General features: G+C 39.1%; 2 protein-coding genes across 2 annotated transcripts in view; one reads left to right on the top strand and one right to left on the bottom strand.

Moving 5' to 3' along the window:
• smad9 (SMAD family member 9) overlaps positions 1-4,489 on the top strand; it is a 26,386-nt gene extending 21,897 nt beyond the window's left edge. The window contains exon 8 of the mRNA XM_061896816.1: positions 4,165-4,489. Coding sequence (XP_061752800.1) covers positions 4,165-4,308 — 144 coding nt within the window. The 3' untranslated portion in view covers positions 4,309-4,489. The remainder of the gene's footprint in view (positions 1-4,164) is intronic.
• Positions 1,532-13,780, bottom strand: rfxap (regulatory factor X-associated protein). Its single transcript, XM_061896818.1, has 3 exons — positions 13,091-13,780; positions 8,114-8,224; positions 1,532-6,404 (listed from the first exon to the last, which is right to left on the bottom strand). Exons 1-3 carry the CDS (start codon positions 13,499-13,501, stop codon positions 6,297-6,299), a joined length of 630 nt encoding a protein of 209 aa, XP_061752802.1. The 5' UTR covers positions 13,502-13,780; the 3' UTR covers positions 1,532-6,296.
• Between the last annotated feature and the right edge of the window lie 1,220 nt (positions 13,781-15,000).

Genomic DNA, 15,000 nt, shown 5'->3' with positions numbered 1-15,000 from the left:
GAGAAGTCAACACCGGCTGCCCGGAACACCTCGTCTGGCCTGTTGGCAACAGCACGCGACTGGGAGCTGTCAGTTGATCTGGGAAAGCAGTTGAAGTTCCCTGACGTGGTTGCTAAAACAACACTAAGGCCAGATATTGTGCTCACCTCAGTGGCCTCCAAGCAGGTAATCCTCTTGGAGCTCACAGTGCCTTGGGAGGACCGTATGGAGGAGGCCAATGAGAGGAAGAGTGCAAAGTACTCTCAGCTTGTGGAGGAGTGTCGGAGCAATGGGTGGCGAGCGATGTGCCGGCCGGTTGAAGTGGGGTGTCGAGGGTTTGTGGGCAAATCTCTCTGCAGGGCCTACAGAATGCTTGGCATCACAGGGGCCAGCCAGCAAAGGGCCATGAAGTTAGTCACAGATGCAGCAGAAGTGGCATCAAGGTGGCTGTGGATCAGGAGGGGAGAGGCGTGGCATGTAGGGCAGTAGCGCTACCTGGACACAGGCTGGGGCCTGATCAACCCTGGCTGGGTCGCCTAGGGGAGGGGGTCTGATTGTTGAAAGACCCGAAACCCCCTGTGATCCTAGGTTACATCACTGAGGATGTGTCCAGTTGCACCATTGGTGTATTTAAAAAGATGTATATATGTGTATACACATGTATATATATGTGTATATATATATATATGTATACACACACATATATATATATATATATGTATTCATATATATATATATATATATGTATTCATATATATATATATATATATATATATATACATATATATATGTATATATATATATATATACATATATATACATACATATATATATATACATATGTATATATATACACATATGTATATATATACATATATATATGTGTATATATACGTATATATATGTATATATATATATATATATATATATATATATATATATGTATATATATACATGCATATATATACATATATATGTGTATATATATACACATGTATATATACATATATATATATACATGTATATATACATATATATATATATACATGTATATATACATATATATATACATGTATATACATGTATATATATATACATGTATATATACATATATATATACATGTATATACATGTATATATATATACATGTATATATATACATGTGTATATATATACATGTATATATATATACATATATGCATATATATATACATATATGTATATATACATATATGTATATATACATATGTATATATATTTATATACATGTATATATGTATATATATTTATATACATGTATATATGTATATATATTTATATACATGTATATATATATATGTATATATATACATGTATATATATATATATGTATATATATACATATATATATGTGTGTGTATATATATACATATGTATATATATATATGTATATATATACATATATATATGTGTGTGTATATATATACATATGTATATATGTATATATATGTATATATATATGTATATATATATATCCATTCATACGTTACGTCAAGAAAAAACACAGAGGCTATTCATCTTCATCCCTACAAACCTGTTTCGCAGGTTTCCCTGCTCTTCAGGGGACTTTATTGAAGTCTGTCTGGGTGTTACACATACATATTTATAGGGTACATTACATGGGGGAGTGGCCATTGTTACACAGTAATGCCTTGCTTCTGTGCCAGCAAGATGAGACCAGTTTGTTGCGTTTGTTTAAAGTGGACATGCTGGGGTGGTATACAATATTTATTTTTTATTTCAGGCGCATGTTACTTATTTTAGCTGCAGTTGTATGGTGAGCTGGATGTGACAATTGGCCATGTAATAGCGTAATCAATTTATTGTCTTTAAGAGTCTTTATGTATTTCCTCAGCTTTGTAGAATTGGGGCTACAGAAGGCTGCTGTATGATTGTTATAGTGGGCTTTAAAATTATTTTCTGTGAGTCGCATGTATGTCTCTGTTTTGGGTTGTCCTTGCAGGTGACGCTGGCTTGGTAAACAACTGAGGTTTTTAAACAGTTACTCTTACGTGGGCAGAAGCCTTTGTCTGCAATTGCAGTTATCTGTGGAGTTTAGAGTCCTTAGCGGTTGCTTGTCTGTGTGTGCTCACAGTCTTTTTGTTGTGTGAGTCAATGGCTTGTTTGATATCCATCACGCAGCTGTTACTAAGTTTCAAGGTGTTCCTGTTGAATATCTTCCTGTCCAACAAGTCCACCCTTCACTTTGATGAAATGACAAAACATTTGAGCTAGTATTGATGTTATTTGAACACTGATACAGTTTGCAGTTAAATAAAAGGAGTGAACATCCCAGTCAACAAAGTAAAGGACTTGTGGGACTCGAACCTGCGTGTGATTTATGAACATTTCTGGGACTTTTGCCAACTTTTCTACCCACCTTCCAGTGCTACTCGGCTGGGCGCGTTTTGGACATTTTGGGCATCCTGGGCCGGGGGACTCTATTAACAAGACTTTATTAACAAGTTGTGAAAACATCAAATAGTTTTCTCCTTGGCTGTGTACTTTTAGTGTGGGACAAGTCTCTCCAATATTGTCCACATTTGTCTCCATCTAAACAGCGTTGTGCTCTTTATGCACAGCAGGAAGCCAGAGAAAATGGCTTGGCTCCGTTTACTCTGAGGGGAAATCTCCGCGGCAAAGTTATTAAGTTAAGTTAATTTATATTTATATAGCGCTTTACAGAGTGAAACCCAATATCTAAGTTACATTTAAACCAGTGTGGGTGGCACTGGGAGCACGTGGGTGAAGTGTCTTGCCCAGGGACACAACGGCAGTGACTAGGATGGCAAAGGCGGGAATCGAACCTGGAACCCTCCAGTTGCTGGCACGGCCGCTCTACCAACCGAGCTATGACCGCCATGATGATCAAGCCAAATGGCGTTAGTGCGCATGCGCCGGAAATCCTGTTGCCGAAAATGCGTTAATAAATCATGGTTTTTCGGTAATTTAAAAATTTGACTTATTACCACCTGTCTGGAATTTTATCGCAAATTATTATTATACAGTTTATTGTCACATCCCTCGTCCATTAACAAGTAAAAAGGCAAGGGCGGTCACAGCATGTTTGTGCCATGGATGTATTCTAAATAATTGTGAGAAATGATTTGATCCAGTGGTTAGTGCATGTGCCTCATAATTCAAAGGTCTTGGGTTCGATCCCCGAGCTTGTGGTCTGCACTCAGCTTCAAAAGGTTGGAATTGGGGGTTAAATCACCAAAAATGATTCCCGGGCGTGGCCACCGCTGCTGCCCACCGCTCCCCTCACCTCCCAGGGGGTGATCAAGGGTGATGGGTCAAATGCAGAGAATAATTTTGCCACACCTAGTGTGTGTGTGACAATCATTGGTACTTTTAACTTTATTCTGTGTGGAGTTTGCATGTTCTCCCCGGGTACTTCGGCTTCCTCCCACCTCCAAAAACATGCAGCGGGGGATAGGTTGCTTGGCAACACTAAGTGTGTGAATGTGAGTGTGCATGTTGTCTATCTGTGTCGGCCCTGTGATGAGGTGGCGACTTATCCAGGGTGTACACCGCCTTCCGCCTGAATGCAGCGGAGATAGGCTCACTCCCCGTTACCCCAAAAGGTACAAGTGGTAGAAATAGGATGAATGGATTTTATCCAATTTAGTCAGTTTTATTCATTTTGAGAGATTTGCATGTATTAAAGTTAAAGTACCAATGATTGTCACACACACACCAGGTGTGGCAAAATTATTCTCTGCATTTGACCCATCACCCTTGATCACCTCCTGAGAGGTGAGCGACAGCCGCGCCCGGGAATCATTTTTGTTTATTTAACCCCCAAATCCAACTCTTGTTGCGGAGTGCCAAGCAGGGAGGTGGCTCCCGTTTTTATAGTCTTTGGTATGACTCTGCCGGGGTTTGAACTCACAACCTACCCATCTCAGGGGGGACACTTACCACTAGTCCACTGAATATGTTCAATTAAATGTTAACGAGTAGGAGAAAAGATCAGGTCTAAATATACATAAGATTAGTAATTATTATCATGCATTGTTTATTGTAGGGTCAGATTAACAACTTCAGTTTGTCGTATTTACCTTTTGGAATTGGACGGGACAATTTTGGTGTTTGAAAATATTGTGGACAAATATTTATGTAAGAGCAACCTGATCTCTGCAGGGTTGGGGGGCAGAGTACCACCGCCAGGACGTGACCAGCACCCCCTGCTGGATCGAGGTGCACCTGCACGGGCCCCTGCAGTGGCTGGACAAGGTCCTGACCCAGATGGGCTCGCCGCACAACCCCATCTCCTCCGTGTCCTAGCGCCGCCTCTACTGCTACCCCCCACCCCCCACGTTCCCAAACCTCTTGTTTACTGTAAGACTGAATCTCATTTAGCTGGTGGTCATGGCACTTTGTGTGTGATAATATTATTCTATTTAAACTTACTGACCAATGTTTGGATGATGTGTTGTTTATTCTCTATTAAAGTTTTCTCCAATGACTTCACAATCATTTCATTTCACTCACACAATAGGAGGTGTTGAACATTTTCCTTCTGTTAGTGCAGGGGTCGGGAACCTTTTTGGCTGAGAGAGCCATGAAAGCCAAATATTTCAAAATGTATTTCCGTGAGAGACATATAACATTTTTTAACACTGAATACAACTAAATGCGTGCATTTTTAAGTAAGACCAACATTTTTTGAGTATAATAAGTCTCTTATTCTTTTTAATAACATTGTTATTCTGAAGCTAACCAATAATAAATAAATAAATAATTTTTGTTTGGCCATTTGTCTGGTTTCCTTGGTTACTCATTTTGTCCACCTGTCTCTGGTGGACCTGCTTCCCGAGCACTAATCAGAGGCAGTATTTAAGCTCGTCTTTGCCAGTCAGTCGCCCTGTGCTGACTTGTTTCGTGCCTTGCCATAGTTTCGTGCCTCATGCCATGCCAAGTAAGTTTTGTTTGATTTATGTTCATAGTCTGTTTATGCGTAGGCTTTGTTCTTTAGCCCAAGTTGTGCCTCCGCTGTGAGCGATTTTTGTTTGTATCTTTTTTTTAGATAAAATTAAATCATGTTTTTACCTAAATGCCGTCTGGCTTCCTGGGAGAACAACCCCGCAGCAAGCGCTAATTATTTCCGTGAGAGACATCTAACATTTTTTAACACTGAATACAACTAAATGAGTGCATTTTTAAGTAAGACCAACATTTTTCGAGTATAATAAGTCTTCTTCTTTTTAATAACATTATTCTGAAGCTCCGCTGTGAGCGATTTTTGTTTGTATATTTTTTTTTAGATAAAATTAAATCATGTTTTTACCTAAATGCCATCTGGCTTCCTGGGAGAACGACCCTGCAGCAAGCGCTAATTATTTCCGTGAGAGACATCTAACATTTTTTAACACTGAATACAACTAAATGAGTGCATTTTCAAGTAAGACCAACATTTTTTGAGTATAATAAGTCTCTTCTTCTTTTTAATAACATTGTTATTCTGAAGCTAACCAATAATAAATAAAATGTCATGTCTTTTGATCATGTTTTTGTTTGGTCATTTGTCTGGTTTCCTTGGTTACTCATTTTGTCCACCTGTCTCTGGTGGACCTGCTTCCCGAGCACTAATCAGAGGCAGCATTTAAGCTCGTCTTTGCCAGTCAGTCGCCCTGTGCTGACTTGATTCATGCCTTGCCATAGTTTCCTGCTTCATGCCATGCCAAGTAAGTTTTGTTTGATTTATGTTCTTAGTCTGTTTATGCGTAGGCTTTGTTCTTTAGCCCAAGTTGTGCCTCCGCTGTGAGCGATTTTTGTTTGTGTCTTTTTTTAGTTAAAATTAAATCATGTTTTTACCTAAATGCCATGTCCCGAGTAGTCCGTCTGCCTTCCTGGGAACACGACCCCGCAGCAAGCTGCAACCCCCCCCCCCCCCATCGTGACATAAAATACTTCTTACCATTAATGCAACTTCTTGAACAGGTGCGGTATGAAACGGATGGATGGATATAAATGCATGAGAATGTTTTATATTTTGCACATTATTTTTAGCACTGTGATTACCAGCGAAATTATTCATAATTATCGCGTTAAGCAATGTCAGCTAAGATTTGTCTGAGAGCCAGATGCAGTCATCAAAAGAGCCACATCTGGCTCTAGAGCCACATCTGGCTCTAGAGCCACAGGTTCCCCACCCCTGCGTTAGTGCAAATCAAACATTTAGCTTTGAAAACGTTCACTGCTTACATGTCAAAGCACATCACGTCTTTGTCAATAAATACAGAGGAAGCTTACACGTCCATGCAGGTGACCTGTCAGCAGCCCGGAAAGTTCTGCTGCTGTGCCACGGTGCGGCTCTGTGCGGCCAGGAGCTGCTGCTGGCGCTGCAGGAAGCTGATCACCTCGGGACTCCTCAGCAGGGACTGACGGACACAAGCAGCGCATGTTTGCTTCACATTTCACACAATAAAAGTCAACACTAGAAAAGGCCGTTTCAGTAGAAACTGCGTGTGAATACCCAAGATGCTTTAGGACAGGGGTGCACATTACGTGGATGTTGGAGGGTGTGTCAGTCCATCGCCAGCCAGGCATTAAAAAAAAAAAATTGACCTAAAAATGAGCGATAATCTTCACTAAGACGTCCCTTTTGTCACTTGATTGACATTCACTTGTGAGGTGACGCTGGCTGTTGCCAGATCATTATTAAGAAAAAACGACCGACAGGAACGCGAGAAACTTTATTGTATTCCCTTGAATTGCCGCTGGGGAGCTAACTAACCTCTTCTCACTCCGGCGTTTACCAAAGGCATGCGGTAAAGGCAAGCATGCGCTAATTATTTTAAAACCTCTTCTTACTCCGGCATTTACCAAAGGCATGCGGTAAAGGCAAGCATGCGCTAATTATTTTAAAACCTCTTCTCATTCCGGCGCTTACCAAAGGCATGCGGTAAATTTAGGCCTGTGCTTATAAATTTGAGTGTGATGTAAGGATGAAAAGCACATTTAATTAAAACAACGTTATTATGGTCTTAAATGATAAATGGGTTGTACTTGTATAGCGCTTTTCTACCTTCAAGGTACTCAAAGCGCTTTTGACACTACTTCCACATTCACCCATTCACACACTGATGGAGGGAGCTGCCATGCAAGGCGCTAACCAACACCCATCAGGAGCAAGGGTGAAGTGTCTTGCTCAGGACACAACGGATGTGACGAGGTTGGTACTAGGTGGGGATTGAACCAGGGACCCTCAGGCTCCGCACGGCCACTCTCCCACTGCGCCACGCCGTCCCCTTTACTTATAAATGAAGTCCATTCGCACCTCCTGCTGATCAAAAGCATCGATAACTTGTTCATAGAAGTCTTCCTTATCTTTCCTCAGTTTTAAAAGTCTCTCTGTCTTAATGGAGATCTTCCTTTATTACCTCCTGCTTTGATTCAAAGTCCAGTATAGAAAACTGTTAAATTTTAGATATGTAATCCTCCATGTTAAAAGTGCAAGCGAGAGGAAGTAATAAATGATCGCTGCTCACTCTTGCTGCTTGTTGTCACTTCTTCGCAAGAAGGATCACTAGCGCCCTCTACCACCAGGAGGCGGGAGTCATTTAAGGACTCATATTTGACACACGCAGCTACGGTATATTAATAAAACATAGCTGCTTACTGTTCTTTTTAGCATATTCAATAGCTTATACCTTAAATCCTACTGAATAGCTCTTAATTTTCTTCCCTTTATGCGATTTCAAATTATTGAAATCAGCCTCCTCCATTTTGAAAAATGATGACAGGTGAAGTTTCACTCGTGACGTGACGAGTTTGACCCGGTGGAAATTCTAGACATGCGCTAACAAAAATAATATTTTGCGGTAATGCTAAGCTTGCGCTAATTATTTTGCGAAACGAGTTTGACCCGGCAGTAATTCTAGGCAGGCGCATACTATATGCCCGGCGGCAATTCCAGGATATACGGAAGCCTTTTTTAGGCTTTTTATGACAGTGCCCAGAATTGCAAAATCACCATGGCAACACAATGTCATCTGTCTTTGGGGTCCGTGGCACCTTCTTTACTTGGCATCAGATGATTCCTGTCCAAATATTACCACCTAAACGTCTTCAGAGGTCGATAACTTACCAGTCTTTTCTGGTTGAGGACCTGCTCGATGAGGGAGGGTCTGGCTGGCCGGTCCCCCACGGCCCCCAAACGCTGCTTGTTGACCGACACGGGCCTTTCCTCTGGGTTGTCCTGATGGCATCAAACACAAAATCTTCTTACAACACATTCTAACACAACTTTTGAAATAAAACTAAATTAAAAACGATTTAGTTGAGGTTACTTCTTGTAAGTGACCCACATGAGCCTATCCCAGATGACTGTAAACAACATGATATCAACTTGGTGTTTCCGATACGAGAGCCTTGAGTATGGCCAATACGATATCAGCAGGAATTATACGACATTTTATTATTTTGTAGTGTAGAATGTTGGAAAAGGTTTGATCAAAAATGAACAACACTAACATATACGACTAAAATGGGCTGATACGGTCTTTAATTTGAAATGGGCTTGTAACAGTTTTTTGGCGACACCCAGTGGCCACAATGTTTCATGAAGTTGAATGCTACGGACACGTTTGATACTGAATACTTTTTAATACGCTTCTGCCTCTGAGACTTTGTATGTGTAAGTCATATGCAACTAGAAATATTTGATACTAGTTTATATTGACACGTGTTGTTTTGTTGTTCAATTATTACTGTGCATGTCTAGCTTGTGTGCTATTGTGTGCTTAGCTGTTGTGTAGCTGCTAGCCCCTAGTAGCAAATAGCCTAGCATGTTTACCTTAGTAAAATAAAAGAAATTGGGTGGAAAGTGTGCGTAAAAACTACAAAAATGGAGCCACATGCAGTGGAAAGTGTGCGTAAAAACTACAAAAATGGAGCCACGTAAAGTGGAAAGTATGCGTAAAAACTACAAAAATGGAGCCACATACAGTGTAAAGTGTGAGTAAAAACTACAAAAATTTAGCATGCATACAGTGGAAAATGTGCCTAAAAACTACAAAAATGGAGCCTACATACAGTGGAAAGTGCGTAAAAACTACAAACCCTGTTTCCATATGAGTTGGGAAATTGTGTTAGATGTAAACATAAACGGAATACAATGCTTTGCAAATAATTTTCAACCCATATTCAGCTGAATATGCTACAAAGACAACATATTTGATGTTCAAACTGATAAACATTTTTTTTGCAAATAATCATTAACTTTAGGATTTCATGCCAGCAACACGTGACAAAGAAATTGGGAAAGGTGGCAATAAATACTGATAAAGTTGAGGAATGCCCATCCAACACTTTTTTGGAACATCCCACAGGTGTGCAGGCTAATTGGGAACAGGTGGGTGCCATGATTGGGTATAAAAGCAGCTTTCATGAAATGCTAAGTAATTCACAAACAAGGATGGGGCGAGGGTCACCCATTTCTAAGCAAATTGTCAAACTTTTTTAGAACAACATTTCTCAACGAGCTATTGCAAGGAATTTAGGGATTTTACCATCTACGGTCTGTAAAATCATCAAAAAGTTCAGAGAATCTGGAGAAATCACTGCACGTAAGCGATGATATTACAGACCTTTGATCCCTCAGGAGGTACTGCATCAAAAACCGACATAAAACCGAACACTTCATAAAACCACTGTAAGTATCTACAGTTGGTCGCTACATCTCTAAGTGCAAGTTAAAATTCTACTTTGCAAAGCGAAAGACATTAATCAACAAGACCCAGGAATGCCGCCGGCTTCGCTGGGCCCGAGCTCATCTAAGATGGACTGATGCAAAGTGGAAAAGTGTTCTGTGGTCTGACGAGTCCACATTTCAAATTATATTTGGAAACTGTGGACGTGGTGTCCTCCGGAACAAAGAGGAAAATAATCTTCCAGATTGTTGTAGGCGCAAAGTTGAAAAGCCAGCATGTGTGATGCATTAGTGCCCAAGGCATGGGTAACTTACACATCTGTGAAGGCACCATTAATGCTGAAAGGTACATACAGCTTTTGGAGCAACATATGTTGTCATCCAAGCAACGTTATCATGGATGTCCCCACTTATTTCAGCAAAACAATGTGTTACAACGGCGTGGCTTCGTAGTAAAAGAGTGCGGGTTATTTCCTGGCCCGTCTGCAGTGCAGACATGTCTCCCATCGAAAACGTGTGGCGCATTATGAATCGTAAAATACGACAGCGGAGACCCCGGACTGTTGAACGACTAAAGCTCTACATAAAACAAGAATGGGAAAGAATTCCACTTTCAAAGCTTCAACAACTAGTTTCCTCAGTTCCCAAATGTTTATTGAGTGTTGTTAAAAGAAGATGTGATGTAACAGTGGCGAACATGCCCTTTCCCAACTACTTTGGCACCTGTTGCAGCCATGAAATTCTTAAGTTAATTATTATTTGCACAAAAAAATAAATTGTATGTGTTTGAACATCAAATACCTTGTCTTTGAAGTGCATTCAATCGAATATGGGTTGAAAAGGATTTTCAAATCATTGTATTCCGTTTATATTTACATCTAACACAATTTCCCAACTCATATGGAAACGGGGTTTGTTAAAAAATGGAGCCACAGTGTAAATTGTGAGTAAAAACTACAAAAATGGAGCCACATACGGTGTAAATTGTGAGTAAAAACTATAAAAATGGAGCCACATACAGTGTAAATTGCGAGTAAAAACTACAAAAATGGAGCCACATAAAGTGTAAATTGTGAGTAAAAATTACAAAAATGGAGCCACATAAAGTGTAAATTGTGAGTAAAAATTAAAAAAATGGAGCCACATACACTGTAAATTATGAGGAAAAACTACAAAAATGGAGCCAGGAAAGTGTGTGTAAAAACTACAAAAAATGGAGCCCGCATACAGTGCAGAGTGTGCCTGAAAACTACAAAAATGAAGCCACATACAGTGTAAATTGTGAGTAATACTAAAACATGGAGTCACATACAGTGTAAATTGTGAATAAAAACTACAAAAATGGAGTCACATACAGTGTAAATTGTGAATAAAAACTACAAAAATGGAGTCACACAGTGTAAATTGTGAGTAAAACTACAAAAATGGAGTCATATATAGTGTAAATTGTGAGTAAAAACTACAAAAATGGAGCCACATCTAGTGTAAATTCTTAGTAAAAACTACAAAAATGGAGTCACAGTGTAAATTGTGAGTAAAAACTACAAAATTGGAGCCCACATACAGTGGAAATATACAGTGGAAAGTGTGCGTAAAAATTACAAAAATAGAGTCACATTCAGTATAAAGTGTGAGTAAAAACTACAAAAATGGAGCCACATACAGTTGAAGAACTACAAAAATGGAGTCACATACAGTGTAAATTGTGAGTAAAAACTACAAAAACGGAGCCACATACGTGTAAGTTGTGAGTAAAAAATTCAACAAAAATGGAGCCACACAGTGTAAATTGTGAGTAAAAACTACAAAAACGGAGCCACATACGTGTAAGTTGTGAGTAAAACATTCAACAAAAATGGAGCCACACACAGTGTAAATTGTGAGTAAAAACTACAAAAATGGAGCCACATACAGTGTAAATTGTGAGTAAAAACTACAAAAACGGAGCCACATACGTGTAAGTTGTGAGTAAAAAATTCAACAAAAATGGAGCCACACAGTGTAAATTGTGAGTAAAAACTACAAAAATGGAGCCACATACAGTGTAAATTGTGAGTAAAAACTACAAAAATGGAGCCACATACAGTGTAAATTGTGAATAAAAACTACAAAAACGGAGCCAGGAAAGTGTGTTCGAAAACTACAAAAATGGAGCCCGCATACAGTGCAGAGTGTGCCTGAAAACTACAAAAATGAAGCCACATACAGTGTAAATTGTGAGTAATACTAAAACATGGAGTCACATAGTGTAAATTGTGAATAAAAACTACAAAAATGGAGTCACATACAGTATAAATTGTGAATAAAAACTACAAAAATTGAGTCACAGTGTAAATTGTGAGTAAAACTACAAAAAATGGAGTAACATACAGTGTAAATTGTGAATAAAAACTACAAAAATGGAGTCACACGCAGTGTAAATTGTGAGTATAACTACAAAATTGGAGGCCGCATCTAGTGTAAATTCTTAGTAAAAACTACAAAAATGGAGTCACATACAGTGTAAATTGTGCGTAAAAACTACAATAATGGAGTCACACGCAGTGTAAATTGTGAGTATAACTACAAAAATGGAGCCCGCATACAGTGTAAATTGTGAGTAAAAACTACAAAATTGGAGCCGCATACAATGGAAATATACAGTGGAAAGTGTGCGTAAAATTTACAAAAATGGAGTCACATCCAGTGTAAAGTGTGAGTAAAAACTACAAAAATGGAGCCACATACAGTTGTAGAACTACAAAAATGGAGTCACATACAGTGTAAATTGTGAGTAAAAACTACAAAAATGGAGCCACAACTAGTGAAAATTCTTAGTAAAAACTACAAAAATGGAGTCACATACAGTGTAAATTGTGCGTAAAAACTACAAAAATGGAGACACGTGCAGTGTAAATTGTGAGTATAACTACAAAAAGTGAGTCACATACAGTGTAAATTGTGAGTAAAAACTACAAAATTGGAGCCCACATACAGTGGAAATATACAGTGGAAAGTGTGCGTAAAATTTACAAAAATTGAGTCACAACCACTGTAAAGTGTGAGCAAAAACTACAAAAATGGAGCCACATACAGTTGAAGGACTACAAAAATGGAGTCACATACAGTGTAAATTGTGAGTAAAACTACAAAAATGGAGCCCACATACAGTGGAAATATACAGTGGAAAGTGTGCGTAAAATTTAAAAAAATTGAGTCACAATCACTGTAAAGTATGAGCAAAAACTACAAAAATGGAGCCACATACAGTTGAATGACTACAAAAATGGAGTCACATCCAGTGTAAAGTGTGGGTAAAAACTACAAAAATGGAGCCACATACAGTTGTAGAACTACAAAAATGGAGTCACATAGTGTAAATTGTGAGTAAAAACTACAAAAAACGGAGCCACATACAGTGTAAAATGTGCTTACGTCTAGTTTGTTGCTGGACATGGCCTGGTCGCTCTTCTTCTTCTTGTACTTGTCTTTGTACATCTTGTTGCGGTGCTTCTTGCACATCCACGGCTTCCTCTGCTTGGCCACCTGCGTGGTGGTCTCCGTGCAGCCGTCGTAGGTGCACTGCTTGGGGGCGTGACCGTCGCCCTCCAGGCCGTCCTCGTCCATCATCTCCTCGGGGCTGGCGGCGCTGTCCCGGGGGTCCGAGCTGTCCAGCACGTCGCTCTCCTCGTCCGCGTCGTCCATGTCCGCGTCCATGGGGATCAGGGTGATCACGTCTCGGCTGTCGACCGAGCGGCTGTCGCCCACGATGTAGCGCTGGCCGTCTTTGGTCAGCAGGATGGCGGAGTCTTTGCTGCTCGGCGTCGGGCTGTCGTCGTCGCTCATGTTGGTTCTTCTTCTTGTTAGCTTCCGGACACAAGCGGGCTAAACACAAGCTAAAGCTAGGGAGCTAAAAGTAGCTCGCGGTGGCTTATTCGCGGCAATTAGCTGACTTTTTCATTCGTCTCACACATTTATATACAACAATAAAAAAATATCGAGCATAAAATAAAGATTCTGATTCACATATCGAACATAATACGACGACGAAGCGATTTGTTTGTTCGGTGTCTTCGCCCACATCCGGGTCCTTCTTCTTCGCCTCCCGCCAGTTCACGATCCTCTTTATTTTATTTTATTTTAATTTAATTAATTTTTTTATCGAAAAAACCCCCCACACATTTACAATTCACAGAAAAAGTCAAACCTCAAGGAAAGAAAATTAACGCAAATACAGATAGAGTATTAAATATTGTAATGGGCACAGGGCGGGACTTCCGGGAAGAGATAGGGAAGTGACGTAAGGGCTTCGAGTAACACTCTCTACAGCAGGGGTCACCAACACGGTGCCCGTAAGGACCAGATGAGTCGCCCGCTGGCCTGTTCTAAAAATAGCTCAAATAGCAGCACTTACCAGTGAGCTGCCTCAATTTTTTAAATTGTATTTATTTACTAGCAAGCTGGTCTCGCTTTGCTCGACATTTTTAATTCTAAGAGTGACAAAACTCAAATAGAATTTGAAAATCCAAGAGAATATTTTAAAGACTTGTTTTCACTTGTTTAAAAAAATTCATTTTTTTTTACCTTGCTTCTTATAACTTTCAGAAAGACAATTTTAGAGAAAAAATACAACATTAAAAATGATTTTAGGATTTTTAAACATATTCTTTTTTTACCTTTTAAATTCCTTCCTCTTCTTTCCTGACAATTTAAATCAATATTCAAGTTTTTTTTTATTGTAAAGAATAATAAATACATTTTAATTTTATTCTTCATTTTAGCTTCTGTTTTTTTGACGAAGAATATTTGTGAAATATTTCTTCAAACTTATGATTAAAATTTTAAAAAAATATTCTGGCGAATCTAGAAAATCTGTAGAATCAAATTTAAATCTTATTTGAAAGTCTTATGAATTTCTTTTAAAATTTTTGCTTTCCTCCTCTCTAAGGTTCTCATAATCATTATTGTCACAGACGTCCCACTGGATCATTATTATCACCGATGTCCCACTGGGTGTGAGTTTTCCTTGCCCTTATGTGGGCCTACCGAGGATGTCGTGGTGGTTTGTGCAGCCCTTTGAGACACTAGTGATTTAGGGCTATATAAGTAAACATTGATTGATTGATGATTGATTGTTTTGGAAAATCCAGAAGAAATAATGAGTTGTCTTTGTTAGAAATATAGCTTGGTCCAATTTGTTATATATTCTAACAAAGTGCAGATTGGATTTTAACACATTTTAAAACATGTCATCAAAATTCTAAAATTATTCTTAATCAGGAAAAAGGGACAAGCAGTAGAAAATAGATGGATGGATTTTAGTGACTTTATTGAGTTTACATTGC

The sequence above is a fragment of the Nerophis ophidion genome, linkage group LG04 (assembly GCF_033978795.1).
Source record: "Nerophis ophidion isolate RoL-2023_Sa linkage group LG04, RoL_Noph_v1.0, whole genome shotgun sequence".
NCBI lineage: Eukaryota > Metazoa > Chordata > Actinopteri > Syngnathiformes > Syngnathidae > Nerophis > Nerophis ophidion.
This window is presented reverse-complemented; position numbering and strand designations above follow the sequence as displayed.

Bases quoted from the DNA above. Each gene is read 5' to 3' on its own strand.
- rfxap (XM_061896818.1), bottom strand. From the start codon at position 13,501: ATGAGCGACGACGACAGCCCGACGCCGAGCAGCAAAGACTCCGCCATC. The intron at 8,225-13,090 runs GTAAGCACATTT...TGATGCCATCAG, and splicing joins TGTCCAGCAACAAACTAGAC to GACAACCCAGAGGAAAGGCC. The intron at 6,405-8,113 runs GTAAGTTATCGA...TGTGTCCGTCAG, and splicing joins TCCTCAACCAGAAAAGACTG to TCCCTGCTGAGGAGTCCCGA.